An 18,309-nucleotide genomic window follows, 5' to 3' on the forward strand; every position below is an offset into this window, starting at 1 on the left:
GGGGTGGAAAGAGCAGGCCACTTCCTGATTGGCTGTTTGATCTGTGACGTCCCTTGGACACTCCATTAGGTACACCGCCATTTTCAGTTGTAGCCAATAACAGCCCACTTCATCAGGGAGAAATCATGGTCAAAGCTTAAATGAAAGTGAAAAGTGCCAAACCGGCCCTCACCCCCACTTCCCGATTGGCTGTTTGATCTGTGACGTCACTTGGACACTCCATTAGGAAAGGAGAATATTTGTACGTCGTTACGTCAGTAGAAACTCGGTAGCTCTCGTGAAACAAGAGGTGGAGCTTTTGCTAGCATGCACAACCACCCACGAGTAGCAGTCACTCGGTTGTCAATCAATGGATAATCAAGGAAAGCGTTTGACTTGAAAGTTGTTTTTCTATATTTTTCCACGTCCAAACTTGGAAGACTGGAGGCTTCACGTCAGGTACTGGTCGTCTATCTGCATATCTCGAAAGGTAATACATGCCCTTTCTACTTTCCATGTAGCATTATGCCTCTGGTGACTAGCAAGGACCTTAACGTTTGCCTCCTAATCTTAAAAGTAGAAGGTCGTGTCGTGTATGACTTCAAATATCAGAAGTCCAAAATGTTATCAATGGACATTTTAATTGGTCATTTCCCAAATGAATGATGTCCTGTTGTTTATTTGGGCCACAGTGAAAAGAAACAAAAGAATTGCTCTACAATGATTAAAGTTACATCTCAACGGAAGAAGTTAAGTTTTGAAAAATTTACTTGTATTTAACTTAAAAAGTTTTTGATCACAGTTGGCACAAATGAATGGCACTTTGTTTTTCTAATGATATGACTTGAATTTAAAAAAATATATAAATCTAAAAATAAAAAAAAGGTGTATATGTTAGTTGGTAGTGTTATGTGCTTGAGGAGCTGATGTCATCTTGTCATGGCACACCAGGGAGAAGGTGAGCACATGCAAAGCAGCTGACATCTCTCACAAAACCTAAGTGCCAGGTACTGCACAATATCATCATCACACTCGTCTGGATGTGTTTTTTCATGACTGATGCAAACTAAGTTAGTCAGAAACATATATTTAACTGACTTGGTTTGCGTCAGTGTCATGGAAAAACTGGTACTGTGCAGGACCTGGCACTTAGGTTTTGGCCCAGTGAGAGATGTTTGCTTTGTTTGCATGTGCTCACCTTCCCCCAAGTGCCTGCCATGAGAGGTAAGAGAGCTCATCAAGCACTTCATCTGCTTGCATGCAGGCAGGCAGGCAGGCAGGCAGGCAGGCAGGGCCTTTTCAAAGTGCTTTTCTAGTCAATCCATTGTTCAAGTGCGAGTCTGTGATTTATGAGCAAATTGATCCAACCAATCACAGGTCACCTCATTTGCATATTCACGCCCACTCTTAAGCCAATCACAGCCTTTTATTCTCATTGCTCCACCCATTTTTAGAGCCCTCGGCCAATCAAGAAGCAGTATTCCAGTCCACATCCCGCCCCATTTCTCAAAAAATTTCCCCAGAAAAAAATCCGTACAAAAAAAAAAAAAAAAATAACAATTTTGGGGGTGGGGGAAAAAAAAAAAATTGGAAAGAAATGATTTTTCATTTTGTGATGTTTGATAATGAAGAGTTGAAAGTTTGTTATTTGTAATAAAGTTTTATTTCTTTTGCAGAGTAAACATTCAACCACAAGAAAGTAACAAGTGTGATGGCAGTCTGCTCGTTGCCGAGTGGTGAAGTGGTCGGCCAGAGGAACGAGTGGCGAGGTGGTCAGCCAGAGAAACGAGTGGCGGGGTGGTCAGCCAGTGGGACAAGTGTTACTCCATGCCTGGACCTGAGACAGAGATTGGTAAGTAAAAAGCCAAGTCAAAGTTTTGTGCAGAAAATGTTTTGGCATGATACATACCGGTTCTCAAGTAGAGTATTGCATGCTGCATGACTCAGGAAGCTGATTTTGTTCCTTGCTGCATGACCCAGGAAGTTGTTTTGTTCCTTGCCTGTCATAAAATAGGGGAAAAAATTATTGGGATAAAGATAAAATTGTGCAATGAGGAGTAGTTAAGGTGCCTCACTTCTCAGGTTGCCTTAGAGCTGAGGCAGGAACAAGGAAACTGAAGTGCGGCTTTGCTCTGGTCCTCTGCTTCTGCTGCAAGCAGGTACTTGATGGTGCTCCACATGGGACACAAAACAGATTCAAATTTTGAAACCTGTTTGCTAAAATGTCATTTACTTTCCTTCCTTCTCTTACCAGCACAGGACTCTTCAGGCAGTACCGATCCAGGTGAACGAGCTCAGAGGCTGAAGACAAACTGTGGCAGGCTTTTCACTTTCTGGGCCAGGATTTGCTATCTCTGCCTGGAAAGAAAAAGGAACATTGACAACAGCTCCATTTAAGTTGACTGCTTTTACTTTTAACTGAAGACTATCTATTTCATTTGAAAAAGCTGCCAAGTGCAAGTCTCGAACCCGAGGCTGCTGGACACCAACCCAAGTCATAAACCATTCAGCCATTTTGGCGTTGAAAATGTCCAAGTTTTCTTATGTATTCATAGTTTACCTGTTACGAAATGATACATTTACTAAATCACCGGACATATTCACAACACTCAATGGTGTAGTAGGTAAAGTTTTTGACTTATGTTCGGGAGATCCGAGTTCGAGTCTCACACTATTCAAACTTTAGCTTTAAGTCTGCTTCGTGCGGGGCTCGAACCATGGTCTCCCGAACACCGGGTAAAGTTAAACCACTCTGCCATTATGCCAGTGAAACGCTGCTTTTTTTTTTTTTTTTTTTTTTTTTAGAAGGTGTACTTTAAAATGTCAACTTGCATAGATAATGCTAATCTACCAGTGTTTGACAGTACATTCAGTGGTGTGGTGGATAAAGCTTTTGCCTTATGTTCGGGAGAACCGAGTCATGATGCAAACTTTAGCTTAAAGTTTGCTTCGTGTGGGGCTTGAACCATGATCTCCCGAACACCTGGTAAACTAAATACTCAAATAATATTCAAATTTGTGAGTCGGCGAGTGAAGAACATGGAATATTGACTACAGGTCAGCATGTACACATTTCTTTTATTGATTCTACTCTTATATACAAATATCAGAGAAACAAATTTGAAGCACAATAAAGAAACACACATGACATCACCAGATCTAGACATCAGCCTTCATAATGAATTCATTTTTTTTGTTTGACTTTATAGGGATAACCATTTTTATCTTGTACATTTTGGCAATTGTCATTTACATTTCGCTGAAATAAAACATACTGTACACATTGTACAAGTTGCATTAAAGAAAAACAGACATGTACAGTACATCAGCAAGATTGTTGCTCAGTCTTCAAGTTGGACCTGGAAAAACAACGTTCAAGTCAAACGCTTTCCTTGAGTATCCATTGATTGACAGTCGAGTGAGTGCTACTTGTTGTGCTAGCTAACGCTCCAGCTCTTGTTTCACGAGAGCTAGCGACTTTCCACTGACCTAACAACTAACAATTATTCTCCTTTCGTGTCATTGTTTACATGTATGCGTGTATATACAGCAAATGGAGAGCTTGTAAAAAGTTGACTTGACTCACGCGATAGCCCAAATGACAACAACCTGAAGAGCTAGCTGCTCGCTGAAGCAGAAGTGTACGGTAGCCGAGAAAGCCCAATTCAAGTCACACAAAATGTTCATTTTACGCTGGGTTACATACAAGTGAATGGGGGCACTGTCATCTTGCGGTAGCGTGGCGTCATTACACCAGTCGATCACCAAGCCATTACTGGTCGATCGCGGGAAAAAAGGCAAAATGGACATGTTCATTTTACGCTGGGTTACATACAAGTGAATGGGGGCACTGCCATCTTGCGGAAGCTTGGCGTCATTACATGAACCGCTTCATGAACCGCAGCCTTACACTATGCAAACCTTGGCTCAAAATCTGCTTCGTGTGGGGCTCGAACGATGCTCTCCAGATCACCGGGTCAAGTTTGAAACCATTCAACCATTTTGCCAGCGAAACACCGCCTTTTTTTTTTTATTAGTGTAGAGTACATAGGGGACGTCTGGTGAAAAGGCAAAAAGGACATGTTCATTTTGCGCTGGGTTACATACAAGTGAATGGGGGCACTGCCATCTTGCGGTAGCGTGGCGTTATTACACCAGTCGATCGCCAAGCCACTACTGGTCGATCACAAGATATTAAAATTGTTTTTTTTTCGCACTTGATGTGTGTGCAAACAACGGCGCTAACAACACGACACAACACATCACATCACATCACATCACATCACATCACATCACATCACATCACAACACAACACAACACAACACAACACAACACAACACAAACACGCTAACTCGCGAGTTCCCTCCAATTGTCAAAACAGCTCGAGTATCGCGATGTACGAGCTCTGGTTGACGCTTTGAACGCACCCCAGCTTTTGGAAAGTCACGGGGCGTTTAAATACCGCCAAATAAATCCGACATTTGAGTGTCTGGAGAGGTCCAACTGGCTGAAATACTACAAGGGTGGCCAATACGTCTATCGCGATCGACTGGTTGATCGCCAAGCCACTACTGGTCAATCGCAGGGTATTATAATGTTTTGGGGGGTTTTTTTGCACTTGAAAACAGCTCGAATATTGCAATTTACGAGCTATGGTCGGCGTTTTGAACGCACCGCAGTTTTTGGAAAGTCACGGAAACTGTAAATACAGCCAAAGGTGCGTTCAAATGCCGACCATGGCTCGTACATCGCAATACTCGAGCTGTTTTGACAATTGGAGGGAACTCACGAGCTAGCGTGTTTGTGTTGTGTTGTTAACGCCGTTGTTTGCACACGCATCAAGTGCGAAAAAAAACAATTTTAATACCTCGCGATCGACCAGTAGTGGCTTGGCGATCGACCGGTGTAATGATGTCAAGCTACCGCAAGATGGCAGTGCCCCCATTCACTTGTATGTAACCCATCGTAAAATGAACATGTCCATTTTTCCCTTTTTCCCGCGATCGACCAGTAGTGGCTTGGCGATCGACTGGTGTAATAACGCCACGCTACCGCAAGATGGCAGTGCCCCCATTCACTTGTATGTAACCCAGCGCAAAATGAACATGTCCTTTTTGCCTTTTCACCAGACGTCCCCTATGTACTCTACACTAATAAAAAAAAAAAGGCGGTGTTTCGCTGGCAAAATGGTTGAATGGTTTCAAACTTGACCCGGTGATCTGGAGAGCATCGTTCGAGCCCCACACGAAGCAGATTTTGAGCCAAGGTTTGCATAGTGTAAGGCTGCGGTTCATGAAGCGGTTCATGTAATGACGCCAAGCTTCCGCAAGATGGCAGTGCCCCCATTCACTTGTATGTAACCCAGCGTAAAATGAACATGTCCATTTTGCCTTTTTTCCCGCGATCGACCAGTAATGGCTTGGTGATCGACTGGTGTAATGACGCCACGCTACCGCAAGATGACAGTGCCCCCATTCACTTGTATGTAACCCAGCGTAAAATGAACATTTTGTGTGACTTGAATTGGGCTTTCTCGGCTACCGTACACTTCTGCTTCAGCGAGCAGCTAGCTCTTCAGGTTGTTGTCATTTGGGCTATCGCGTGAGTCAAGTCAACTTTTTACAAGCTCTCCATTTGCTGTATATACACGCATACATGTAAACAATGACACGAAAGGAGAATAATTGTTAGTTGTTAGGTCAGTGGAAAGTCGCTAGCTCTCGTGAAACAAGAGCTGGAGCGTTAGCTAGCACAACAAGTAGCACTCACTCGACTGTCAATCAATGGATACTCAAGGAAAGCGTTTGACTTGAACGTTGTTTTTCCAGGTCCAACTTGAAGACTGAGCAACAATCTTGCTGATGTACTGTACATGTCTGTTTTTCTTTAATGCAACTTGTACAATGTGTACAGTATGTTTTATTTCAGCGAAATGTAAATGACAATTGCCAAAATGTACAAGATAAAAATGGTTATCCCTATAAAGTCAAACAAAAAAAATGAATTCATTATGAAGGCTGATGTCTAGATCTGGTGATGTCATGTGTGTTTCTTTATTGTGCTTCAAATTTGTTTCTCTGATATTTGTATATAAGAGTAGAATCAATAAAAGAAATGTGTACATGCTGACCTGTAGTCAATATTCCATGTTCTTCACTCGCCGACTCACAAATTTGAATATTATTTGAGTATTTAGTTTACCAGGTGTTCGGGAGATCATGGTTCAAGCCCCACACGAAGCAAACTTTAAGCTAAAGTTTGCATCATGACTCGGTTCTCCCGAACATAAGGCAAAAGCTTTATCCACCACACCACTGAATGTACTGTCAAACACTGGTAGATTAGCATTATCTATGCAAGTTGACATTTTAAAGTACACCTTCTAAAAAAAAAAAAAAAAAAAAAAAAAGCAGCGTTTCACTGGCATAATGGCAGAGTGGTTTAACTTTACCCGGTGTTCGGGAGACCATGGTTCGAGCCCCGCACGAAGCAGACTTAAAGCTAAAGTTTGAATAGTGTGAGACTCGAACTCGGATCTCCCGAACATAAGTCAAAAACTTTACCTACTACACCATTGAGTGTTGTGAATATGTCCGGTGATTTAGTAAATGTATCATTTCGTAACAGGTAAACTATGAATACATAAGAAAACTTGGACATTTTCAACGCCAAAATGGCTGAATGGTTTATGACTTGGGTTGGTGTCCAGCAGCCTCGGGTTCGAGACTTGCACTTGGCAGCTTTTTCAAATGAAATAGATAGTCTTCAGTTAAAAGTAAAAGCAGTCAACTTAAATGGAGCTGTTGTCAATGTTCCTTTTTCTTTCCAGGCAGAGATAGCAAATCCTGGCCCAGAAAGTGAAAAGCCTGCCACAGTTTGTCTTCAGCCTCTGAGCTCGTTCACCTGGATCGGTACTGCCTGAAGAGTCCTGTGCTGGTAAGAGAAGGAAGGAAAGTAAATGACATTTTAGCAAACAGGTTTCAAAATTTGAATCTGTTTTGTGTCCCATGTGGAGCACCATCAAGTACCTGCTTGCAGCAGAAGCAGAGGACCAGAGCAAAGCCGCACTTCAGTTTCCTTGTTCCTGCCTCAGCTCTAAGGCAACCTGAGAAGTGAGGCACCTTAACTACTCCTCATTGCACAATTTTATCTTTATCCCAATAATTTTTTCCCCTATTTTATGACAGGCAAGGAACAAAACAACTTCCTGGGTCATGCAGCAAGGAACAAAATCAGCTTCCTGAGTCATGCAGCATGCAATACTCTACTTGAGAACCGGTATGTATCATGCCAAAACATTTTCTGCACAAAACTTTGACTTGGCTTTTTACTTACCAATCTCTGTCTCAGGTCCAGGCATGGAGTAACACTTGTCCCACTGGCTGACCACCCCGCCACTCGTTTCTCTGGCTGACCACCTCGCCACTCGTTCCTCTGGCCGACCACTTCACCACTCGGCAACGAGCAGACTGCCATCACACTTGTTACTTTCTTGTGGTTGAATGTTTACTCTGCAAAAGAAATAAAACTTTATTACAAATAACAAACTTTCAACTCTTCATTATCAAACATCACAAAATGAAAAATCATTTCTTTCCAATTTTTTTTTTTTCCCCCACCCCCAAAATTGTTATTTTTTTTTTTTTTTTTGTACGGATTTTTTTCTGGGGAAATTTTTTGAGAAATGGGGCGGGATGTGGACTGGAATACTGCTTCTTGATTGGCCGAGGGCTCTAAAAATGGGTGGAGCAATGAGAATAAAAGGCTGTGATTGGCTTAAGAGTGGGCGTGAATATGCAAATGAGGTGACCTGTGATTGGTTGGATCAATTTGCTCATAAATCACAGACTCGCACTTGAACAATGGATTGACTAGAAAAGCACTTTGAAAAGGCCCTGCCTGCCTGCCTGCCTGCCTGCCTGCCTGCCTGCATGCAAGCAGATGAAGTGCTTGATGAGCTCTCTTACCTCTCATGGCAGGCACTTGGGGGAAGGTGAGCACATGCAAACAAAGCAAACATCTCTCACTGGGCCAAAACCTAAGTGCCAGGTCCTGCACAGTACCAGTTTTTCCATGACACTGACGCAAACCAAGTCAGTTAAATATATGTTTCTGACTAACTTAGTTTGCATCAGTCATGAAAAAACACATCCAGACGAGTGTGATGATGATATTGTGCAGTACCTGGCACTTAGGTTTTGTGAGAGATGTCAGCTGCTTTGCATGTGCTCACCTTCTCCCTGGTGTGCCATGACAAGATGACATCAGCTCCTCAAGCACATAACACTACCAACTAACATAACTTATACACATTTTTTAATTTTTTTATATATATATACAGTAATCCCTCCTACTTCGCGGCTTCAACTATCGCGGCTTCGCTATATCGCGGGTTTTCAAAAATGCGGAAATGAATTATTTTATCGCAGAAATTTCATCATTTCACGAGGTTTCGCGGCCACTTGAGTTTCTTCATTTTCCTTTAATAATGATAGCTTACGTTTAAAAGTGAAATGAATAAATTAAAGAGTCAGTACAGTATACTTTATCGTCACATGTGACTTCAGGGCGTTCTCGCTGTTGTATATTTTGGACTAACTCATGTTCCGTAGTGGGAAAACCCCGGATGTGGGAGGGGGAGCTTCGGGGACGTTCAGTGTCGCGATGTACGGCCAGTGAACTGACTGTGATGAAAGGAATAAAGCAGTACCCATCACGTCGTTGTCCGAACCATGCTTGCTACATCAGAACCTGGAAAATAGTAAAGATATAACACTCTCCACCGGCGGTGGCCTTCATCTGGACATAGCAATACACTGTTAGTCTCGTCGCTAAGGCATGAATGCGGAGCGCACAGTCCATTGATATGAAAGTCCCCTAGCAGCGAGCTGGTTGATGTCAGCGATAAAAATAGAATATCTTCCAAGAATAGCTCAAAAAAATCTAGTTTCTATTTCGCGGAAATTCCCATTTCGCGGTTGGGTCTGGAACGTAACCCCCGCGAAGTAGGAGGGATCACTGTATATATATATATATATATATATATATATATATATATATATATATATATATATATATATATATATATTTAAATTCAAGTCATATTATTTGAAGAACAAAGTGCCATTCGTGTGTGCCAACTATGATAAAAAATATACTTTTTAAATTAAATGCAAGTGCATTTTTCAAAACTATACTTCTTCCATTGACATGTAACTTTAACCATTGTCGAGCAATTCTTTTGTTTCTTATCACTCTGGCCCAAATAATCAACAGGACATTATAAAATGACGAATTAAAATGTCCGTTGATAACGTTTCGGACGCCAAATATTTGAAGTCATATATGACACGACCTTCTATATTTAAGATGAGGAGGCAAACGTTAAGGTCCACCTTACAAGTCGCCAGAGGCATAATGCCAAATGGAAAATGGGGAGGTACCTACCTTTCGAGATATGCAGATAGACGACCAGCAGCCGACGTGGAGCCTCCAGTCTTCAAGTTGGACATGGAAAAACAACGTTCAAGTCAAACGCTTTCGTTGAGTATCCATTGATTGACAGTCGAGTGAGTGCTACTTGTTGTGCTAGCTAACGCTCCACCTCTTGTTTCACAAGAGCCAGCGAGTTTCCACTAACCTAACGACTAACAATTATTCTCCTTTCATGTCATTGTTTACATGTACGCATTTACATACATACAGTAAATCGAGAGCTTGCAAGAAATTTGACATGACTCACTCGAAAGCCCAAATGGTAACAACCTGAAGAGCTAGCTGCTCGCTGAAGCGGAAGTGTACGGTAGCCGAGAAAGCTCAATTCAAGTCACACAAAAGCGAGTCTTTGGCAACGTGCACAAAAGACACACCCACATCATCCATCCGACACTAGATTCAAGATTCAAAAGTTTTTATTCGCCATGTTTGAATTGTTTGTATGTGTGGATGTCGCATGACGCCTTTGAAAACCCGGTGTATAGCTATGAGACTGAAATCGCCGACGTGCCTTTTCCGCCCACTGCCTCAAATGCCCAGGTAACCATGGAGACGCCTGGCAAAACGTTTGTACAGCCAGTCAATAAAACCATGCCTGTGAGGGGGGAAACACCTGAATTGTTTTATTTCATGACCTTGTGTGCAGATTTCTAATTGAGTTTGATTTCTTGGCAGAGCTTTGAGCCTGTCCAGGGTGACTATAGTCGCCAAGCCACTACTGGTCAGTCGCGGGATATTAAAATGTTTTTTCAATTGTCAAAACAGCTCGAGTAAGGCGATGTACGACCCACGGTCGGCGTTTTGAACGCACCCCAGCTTTTGGAAAGTCACGGGTAGTTTAAATACCGCCAAATAAATCCGACATTTGAGTGTTTAGTTAGGTCCAACTGGCTAAAATACCACAAGGGTGGCCAATACGTTGATCGCGATCGACCAGTCGATCCCCAAGCCACTACTGGTCGATCGCGGGGTATTAAAATGTTTGGGGGAGGGGGGTTCGCACTTGAAAACAGCTCAAATATGGCGATGTACGAGCCATGGTCGGTGTTTTGAACGCACCGCAACTTTGGGAAAGTCACGGTTAGCAATTTCCAAAGCTGCGATGCGTTCAAATCGCCGACCATGGCTCGTACATCGCCAAACTCGAGCTGTTTTGACAATTGAAGGGAAGTCGCGAGCTAGCGTGTTTGTGTTGTGTTTTTTCCCCGCACTTGATGCGTGTGCAAACAACGGCGCTAACAACGCCTTTTATACTCTTTTTGTGATGACGTCATTAGAAGGAAAAAAATTCTAAAACAGGCGGTGGATCGTGGCCTCGACCAGCACTGCAATATTTGGAGTCAATGGTCTTATCCCCTTGACCATTGCCAGTTGACCTGTAATTTGAGATTTGTTTGTATAATCGCAAATCATGAAGCTGTCTTCAGAGTAACCTTCAATTACAAAAACTCGACCTTAATTCGTAAGAGTTCCAATGGCCGAAAGCTTATAGCTTTTCCCTTGAATTTGGGAGAGACGGGTCCGAATCTTATGTGTCGCTCTATTTAATTTGCAAAAGCTGCTAAGAGTAAGTTTCGAACCTTAACTTGCTGTACACCAATCCTTGTCATGAACCATTCAGCCATTTTGGCGGGTGAAATTTTCCCGAGTTTTGCTATGTATTTATAGCACATGTTTCACGAAATAGATCTTGTCGGACGGCGATTTGCACGCTAGCGCTGTCTGGTGAGCCATCATGATTGCTTTGGTGAACCCTGGAAATTATTGCTTCCATTTTACTTCACATAAATGAAAAGTGAAGCGGCAACCATGTCATCAATGCACAATAGAGTGAATCGTCTTTAGGCACCACGCTGTCGCCATCTTCTGGTCACTGTGTGGAAATGCGGGCGGTGACAACTTAGCCGTTTTTCCATTTGTCTCTCGTGCTATATTCTAGTCTTTCCGTTGTAGAAATCAAAACTACCAAAGCTTTCTTGATTTACTAAGGCATCCTAATTTATGATGTAAAATCACTTCATTGTGTAGCCGGAAGTTGTTTTCCGGAAGCGCGCTCTTCTCTACGAGTCGCTGTCTTGACTACAGACGCTTTTACCTCCCTCCCAAAAAATCCGACATTCCTTCCTTGGAATCGCTGCTGGGTTCAAAGCCTGCTAGAGGGTGTCTACGTCTGGAGCTCACACATTTGTGCAACAAGGCCTCTATTTGAAATTAACATCCCGTTTATTCTTAACAAATATTTGAAAGGATTCATTTGTCAGGACAATGTTTGCCACTTGCGTCGTCCCCGTCTTCGTCCTGTTTGTGTGTTTCGTGGGGTGCAACCCCAATCCGCTTGGCGATGTAGTCGTGGACAGACGCTTCATTCCCCCAACTTGCACGCGGCAAGCCCAAGACGGAGATCAGGTTCGGTATCACTTCAACGCCACTTTTCTCGACGGAAAAACTTTTGATTCCAGGTAAGAGCATCCGCATTATTAATTCTTATTTGAGTTTTCCTTAAAAAAAAAGAGTTGATCTTCAAGTTACAACTTTGTGCGGTAGATGGCGTTGTTGATGCACTTTTCTACTAGGACTTGACACGTATGATGTCGCCCCCCCCCCCCCCCACCCCACCCCACCCCACCCCTTCTTCTACCTCCTTTTAGCCAACAGCAAGGGGCGGCCAAGGTGGCCCTTCTCAGGGAGGGTCGCCTGATCGCAGGCATAGTGAAAGGGCTACTCGGTATGTGCGTCAACGAACGACGCATTATCACCATCCCTCCGCACTTGGCCTACGGTAGCAGTGGAGCAGGTATATATATATATATATATATATATATTTAAGTATTTTTTTATTAATATAAATGTATTAAAAAAATATGTGCTCGTGAGTCTCACTAAATTAGATCGAGAAAAGTTCATAAAACGATTTTGAAAAAAGAAATCAAAATCAGTGACTTCCTGACTGCAGGCGATGTAATCCCGCCGGACACTACGCTTGTCTTTGATATCCTTCTGCTGGATTTGTGGAACAAAGCTGATCTGGTGCACACCAAAACCATCAGCACCCCCAAAAACTGCAAGCGCTCAGTGATGCGCAGCGACTTTGTGCGTTACCACTACAACGGCACCCTGCTGGATGGCACCACCTTCGACTCCAGGTGAAGTCGGCCACCGAGCGGGCCTGACACCGTACACCCTTTAAAATGTTGGGAATGAGCTTCCCGTTCCAGTCCGAGTGACACTCTTGTGTGCTGTCTGTACTCTGTCACGCAGGGGTGTTGTCTGTTCTGTGTTTGACTTTTTGGCTTGTATGAGCCCCACGCAGCTATGTGCGGAAGCAGACACGCGACTCCCTGGTGGGCGAGGGCTGGCTGGTCAAAGGCATGGATGAGGGCCTGCTGGGCATGTGCGTGGGCGAGATCCGCAATATCGTCATCCCGCCTTTCAAAGGCTACGGAGAAAAAGGCTCAGGTAGATGATGATGTTCGGTGTGCACATGTGCAGCAAGATGATGGGCTCGTCCATTGCATGAGAAGGGAATGAGATAAGTCTCGACAATCGTGTTGATCCAAATAAGATACATATGATTAAAATCACATTCCATTGAATCAGGAGTGGAGGTTCCGCCCCACGCTACTCTGGTGTTTGACGTCCTGCTAGTGGACGTCCACAACCCCAAAGACAACATCACCGTGGAAGAGCAGCAGGTGCCCGAGTTGTGCAAACGCAAGACGGTGGCGGGCGATTATATCCGCTACCACTACAACGGAACCTTCCTCAACGGAGTCACCTTTGACACAAGGTCAGTTCACAGCCTTTGAGCTGAGGCACATAATTATTTAACGTGAAAAACATGCCTCTGTTCCAACAGCTACCAGAGGAACAGTACATACAACACGTACATCGGGATGGGCTACGTGATCGCCGGTATGGACCAGGGTTTGCTGGGGGTCTGCATGGGCGAGCGAAGGAGGGTCATCATCCCGCCACACATGGCGTACGGGGAAGGGGGAGCAGGTACCTCTGACTGAATATCGGGTCTTTTGTTTTAGAAATGATAGCAAGGCTCCTATGATTCCTTAAAAATTGTGACTAGTGGAGATATGTCACCCATATTTCACCCCAAAATTCTTATTCAATATAGAATATTATTTGAGGGAAATTTCCAAGTGTAAAACTAAGCTCCATGTTTCCCCAGGCGACGTGATCCCGCCGTCCGCCGTGCTGGTCTTCGATATCCACGTCATCGACTTCCACAACCCGAGCGACCAGGTGGACGTGCAGGTCCTCCACCGACCTGAAGCCTGCAACCACACTAGCGAGGTGGACGACCTGGTCCACTATCACTACAACTGCACCCTGATGGACGGCACGCGCCTCTTCTCTTCGTGAGTCGATGCCACATTTTGTCTTTCGCGGGGTTACAAAGTGTCTGTCTACTTTTATTTCTTTTATTGTGTATTTGGAACAAACACAAGCGACAATGATTTGAATTGGGGACAGGCACGATTACGAGAAACTGCAGGACGCGGTGCTGGGTGCGGACAAGGTGATCGACGGGCTGGACAAGGCCTTGCGGGGCATGTGCAAGGGCGAGAAGAGACGGGTCACCATCCCTCCTCACTTGGGCCATGGAGAAAAAGGAGGTGAGTGCGCCCGTTTGATAACTTCTCCGCAGTTTTCCTCTTCTATCGAAAAGGAAAAAATCAAACCAGCCTTCTGTCCGTTTCAGCCCCGGGCGTGCCAGGCAGCGCCGTGTTGGTGTTTGAGATCGAGATGGTAGACGTGCAGAAGGGCGTGCCGCCCGGTTACCTTTTCGTGTGGCTGCAGGACACACCTGAAGATTTGTTCCAGGCCATGGATGTCAACAAGAATGCAGCTGTACCACAGGAGGAGGTGACGGCACTTTCACTACTACTTTTTAATTATTATAATTACATTAAGAAATGGGCAGCCATTTTGACGTACCGCCACTTCCCGTAGACTAAAAATGACAACACAATTGCTGAATGCACCTTACTAGTTTAGATTTTTGAAGTGGAAGTGTGAACACCTCAGACTCACATAGCTCCTGCGCGGCGTTTCCGCAGTTTGCTGAATTCATCAAGCTGCAGGTGTCGGAGGGCAAAGGTCGCCTAAGGCCCGGGATGGCGGCGGATCAGGTGATAGCCGACATGTTCGCTAATCAGGACCGCAACAAGGACGGCCAAATCACAGCCGAAGAGCTCAAATTGAAGGTGGATGAGGACAACGAGCAGGAGCAGCACGACGAGCTGTGATAGGTGGCGCCGCCGCCTTTCCTCTTGTCGTCTCAGGGACACACGTTAAGGGCACACGACAGACTTTTTGGTTTGGTTTTTTTTTTTGTGTGTCTTCTTCAGTGGTGACAGGCTTTTTTTTTTCCAGAAGAAAACAAGCACTGTAAAAGTTACATGATTTGAAATGTCCTTTTTCAGACGTATTAAAAGTCAAACCATTCGAATGGAATTGATTTTCAACATAACGGCCCCACAATCAATAAGATTGCACTAAGAAAACTGCTTTTATCTTCATGTAAAAAACCTTTGTTTTGTTTTTTTATTTGGTGATGCATATTTTGAGATTATGAACATGAGATTACAATTGCGCCTTAATGCTCAGTTTTTCATATATTTTTTAAATATAAATGTAATTCAGGTTTGCAATAAATAAAATGGGAACAGCTAAATTCATGGGTGGTGTGTTTGAGCATCTACCACTCTATTAGGTACACCTCTGTTAATGGCCTGTCAAGAGAGGTCAACAACACGAACATGACTAGTCAAAATTTTGCACCGGCGGATGCTTGTACAGTAACATTGATGGATAACTCTTATGAGCTTCAGGATCAAAATCCTATTTGAGAAGCATTTTACCCTTGCTGACATGACATGCGCAGCCACAAATTAAATACAACATATATTGCATCCAGAAAGTGCTTTCAACTTTTCCACATTTTGTTATATTGCAGCTATATTCCAAAAATGGATGCTTTTACTCAAAATTCAGACCACTTCATCACAACTGTGAACATAATGTAAAACATTTCCAAAATCATATGTTCCTAAGTATTCACAGTACTTGTCAAAAAGCATTTTCAAAATCATATGTTCCTAAGTATTCACAGTACTTGTCAAAAAGCATCAAATGGAGACCAAGTGTATTATGTTCCCAGGCTATAACAATAAAATGTGGAAAAGGTCAAGCGCTGTCAATACAGATGCAATTACTGTCACCGTGGTAACGCAAGATTTCCATAAAAGGTGCAAACATGTGGTTTGAGCTCCCATCTCACATCAGCCTCGATTATCGTCTCCTGATGACATCACAAACCTGAGGATGGCGTTGGGGACTTCCATCGTGTCGTCCGGGGCCAGCACGACGATGTCAAAAGAGTTGACGTACGACTCCCTCCTTGCATCCACCTAAGAAAGATGCAATGTATTTTCTCACGTTTTCTTTTACATGTTTTATACTGATGTTCTCACCTGGTCGTTAAGGAAGCCCACGGTGAGGAGGCGGCGAGGCTCGGGCACGCCGGCGGCCATGTTGAGGTCACCCAGGGAGTCTCCCAGCAGCAGCACGCTTCGGCGGGCCTGGAGTTCGGGGAAGCGGGCAACGTGTGACAAAGCGCTCTCGCGCTTGTTGAACGTGTGGATCAGGTCACCCTTGAAGGCCCGCAGGACACCCTGGAGGAGATTGTGGTGTCAAAGTGTGCTCATCCTTGCTACATTATATTCAGCCAATGTGTATTGTGATATTGTTATTGCACATTCCATGTGACAATCTTGGAGTATTTTTGCTTTGAAGAAATGATAGTTTTATTCCATTACACTACGCTAAGATTTGTGGCTACGCTACCTACCTGCGTCATACGGTACGTGAAAACTCACAGCATGGTCAAAGTCCATGTAGTTGGCAATGATGTGAATGTTGGGATGGAAGACGTCGTGCTGTCGGATCACTTCCTCTAGCACATCCCCGACACCGCCGGAAAAGATGAGAAGAGGGACGTTGCGATGGGCCAGATGGTCAAAGAACACCTGGTAGCCATTCCTGGAAACACACGTCACATGACACGTGACATCAACAGGAGCGATTCAAAAAGCGGCAGTGTTCTCTGGCCTTCTACCGGAGTATGGCGGTGTCGGATGTGGACTCCCTGACAGCCGGAGCTAAGAGGTCCTTCCTGATTTTCTGTTCCACTAGCAGATGGTGAACCTTTGTCCACCTGCCAAACCACAAACAAAGTCATGATTGTAATGATTAGGAATGTTTTAATTGTCATCTATGTCTTACCACTCCACCATGAAGGGCAGCTTCTCTTCAACAGTCCGGCTAACATCAATCTCAATGGGATAATAAGTGTGTAACAGCTCTCTCATCTGGAGGCATAAGCAGAATGTCATGTTTTTTTTGTTTTTGTTTTTATAATTAATATTGAATTGAATATATTTTAAATTAAACGGTGAATGCGGTATAGATTAAAATCATCACTGTCTAATTATTTCTTTCATATAAAAAAAGAACATGACAAAAACAATTTAGGGTAAAATAGATGAATTAAAATATAGAGTCAAGCCCAAAGTTCATACCCCTGAAAACACAAACTAGAACTCTACATGCAACTACTTAAGTACCTTTTTGCCACCGTCTTCGTTAACCAATAGCCTGTTGTCCAGGATGTCTGCAGGTATTACAAAACAAAGTCTTGAAACAAACATATGCAGGCTGTTACTGTACAGTAAATACGCCAATATGTCTTACTGTGAGTTGTAGGAACTCTTTTGCCGTTGTGGGCAAATCTGGTCAATGTCATGTCAAAGTCAGAAATAACCTGAAGAGACACAGGTTGTTGTTTTTTTTAAAGCAACTTAAACATAGTTATTTTTAAGCCGACCAGTGCGAGGTATATGAAGCCCCTCACTGTGGGATAAGCCTCAGTTAACCTTCAACTCTACTGATATATGATTATCCTGCAAGCCAACTAAACTCACATGCAGGTTAGCAGAACCGGCGATTTGCATGGCGTCCAGCGTTTCCTCCACTTGGTGGCGCTCCCTCATCAGGACCGAGGTCCTACTCAGCTCTGACATCACCTGACGCATAGAAAATATTAATTTTACTTGTAATACACATTTCTTATGGCAAGCATAAACTTAATGTGCTTCATAATAAAAAGCAAAACGGTAATACAAAATTGCATAGGAAAACTAACAAAGTAAACAAGCTTTATCCCCGTCAAAATTCCACACACGACATAATGGTAACGTAAACAAACCAAAATATTAAAAAGCGGGGAAAATACACGTAAATACTCACCTCACGTTTTGTGAGCTTTGGCCATAGATCCACCAGAGTTCGCAATGGTGTACACAGCCAAGGAATTTTATACACCTGCAAGGTAATGTGACGGAATTAAGTAACTGTCAGTCTTTAAATGTATATTTGACCGTGGTTTGTACACAAACTAGCAGAGTTGGTACTTACCAGTTTTAAAAACAGCACAGCGCTGTCAGCAGCGTGTTTACCACTCCTTAGTCCAAACATCGCGTTATCATTGTTTATAGAAATTTACTTTGTGTATTTAGACATGTATCACATAAAAAATGTTTGCATTATACGAGAATTTTTATTTTACGTTTAACCAGTGTAACACTCATTGTAGGCCGACTGGTGTGCAGCATAGAATTGGTTCCGTAACGCAAATGTTCCGGGATCACGTGTTCATGCGCGTCGTCGGTGATTGGTTGGGTTATTACATCGATTAAAAAAGACGCAGTTTTATTTGGCATACTCAGCTATACCATGAACTAAAATATATTGAAATA

At 43.4% G+C, this 18,309-nt stretch overlaps 2 protein-coding genes and 4 long non-coding RNA genes across 8 annotated transcripts; 3 read left to right on the top strand and 3 right to left on the bottom strand.

The window, feature by feature from the left end:
• The first annotated feature begins 89 nt into the window (after positions 1-89).
• LOC147039495 (uncharacterized) lies at positions 90-3,310 on the top strand. Its single transcript, XR_015063265.1, has 4 exons — positions 90-469; positions 1,656-1,831; positions 2,062-2,138; positions 2,234-3,310. It is a non-coding gene; the product is annotated as an uncharacterized LOC147039495 (long non-coding RNA).
• LOC147039496 (uncharacterized) lies at positions 1,640-3,630 on the bottom strand. The gene is made up of 3 exons (XR_015063266.1): positions 2,055-3,630; positions 1,889-1,979; positions 1,640-1,816 (listed from the first exon to the last, which is right to left on the bottom strand). It is a non-coding gene; the product is annotated as an uncharacterized LOC147039496 (long non-coding RNA).
• Positions 3,631-5,516: 1,886 nt separating this feature from the next.
• On the top strand, positions 5,517-7,507 carry LOC147039497 (uncharacterized). The gene is made up of 3 exons (XR_015063453.1): positions 5,517-7,092; positions 7,168-7,258; positions 7,331-7,507. It is a non-coding gene; the product is annotated as an uncharacterized LOC147039497 (long non-coding RNA).
• LOC147039498 (uncharacterized) lies at positions 5,836-9,802 on the bottom strand. 3 transcript variants are annotated; one of them, XR_015063451.1, is made up of 5 exons: positions 9,723-9,802; positions 9,428-9,477; positions 7,316-7,491; positions 7,009-7,085; positions 5,836-6,913 (listed from the first exon to the last, which is right to left on the bottom strand). It is a non-coding gene; the product is annotated as an uncharacterized LOC147039498 (long non-coding RNA). The 3 variants fall into 3 exon arrangements; XR_015063450.1 differs by having other exon boundaries at positions 9,428-9,769; XR_015063452.1 differs by lacking the exons at positions 9,428-9,477; positions 9,723-9,802 and adding an exon at positions 8,691-8,988.
• Positions 9,803-11,548: 1,746 nt separating this feature from the next.
• Positions 11,549-15,167, top strand: LOC147039499 (peptidyl-prolyl cis-trans isomerase FKBP10-like). The gene is made up of 10 exons (XM_085903165.1): positions 11,549-11,934; positions 12,124-12,269; positions 12,429-12,618; positions 12,786-12,931; positions 13,073-13,262; positions 13,332-13,477; positions 13,659-13,848; positions 13,964-14,106; positions 14,193-14,356; positions 14,551-15,167. The coding sequence occupies exons 1-10, from the start codon at positions 11,741-11,743 to the stop codon at positions 14,737-14,739; spliced, it is 1,698 nt and encodes a 565-aa protein (XP_085759291.1). The 5' UTR covers positions 11,549-11,740; the 3' UTR covers positions 14,740-15,167.
• Positions 14,028-18,262, bottom strand: LOC147039500 (7-methylguanosine phosphate-specific 5'-nucleotidase-like). The gene is made up of 10 exons (XM_085903167.1): positions 17,969-18,262; positions 17,801-17,875; positions 17,476-17,577; positions 17,246-17,315; positions 17,119-17,165; positions 16,778-16,863; positions 16,611-16,709; positions 16,372-16,534; positions 15,967-16,167; positions 14,028-15,903 (listed from the first exon to the last, which is right to left on the bottom strand). Exons 1-10 carry the CDS (start codon positions 18,026-18,028, stop codon positions 15,775-15,777), a joined length of 1,032 nt encoding a protein of 343 aa, XP_085759293.1. The 5' UTR covers positions 18,029-18,262; the 3' UTR covers positions 14,028-15,774.
• Between the last annotated feature and the right edge of the window lie 47 nt (positions 18,263-18,309).

This window comes from Syngnathus leptorhynchus, chromosome 22, assembly GCF_054491065.1.
Source record: "Syngnathus leptorhynchus isolate UIUO chromosome 22, UIUO_Slep, whole genome shotgun sequence".
Lineage (NCBI taxonomy): Eukaryota > Metazoa > Chordata > Actinopteri > Syngnathiformes > Syngnathidae > Syngnathus > Syngnathus leptorhynchus.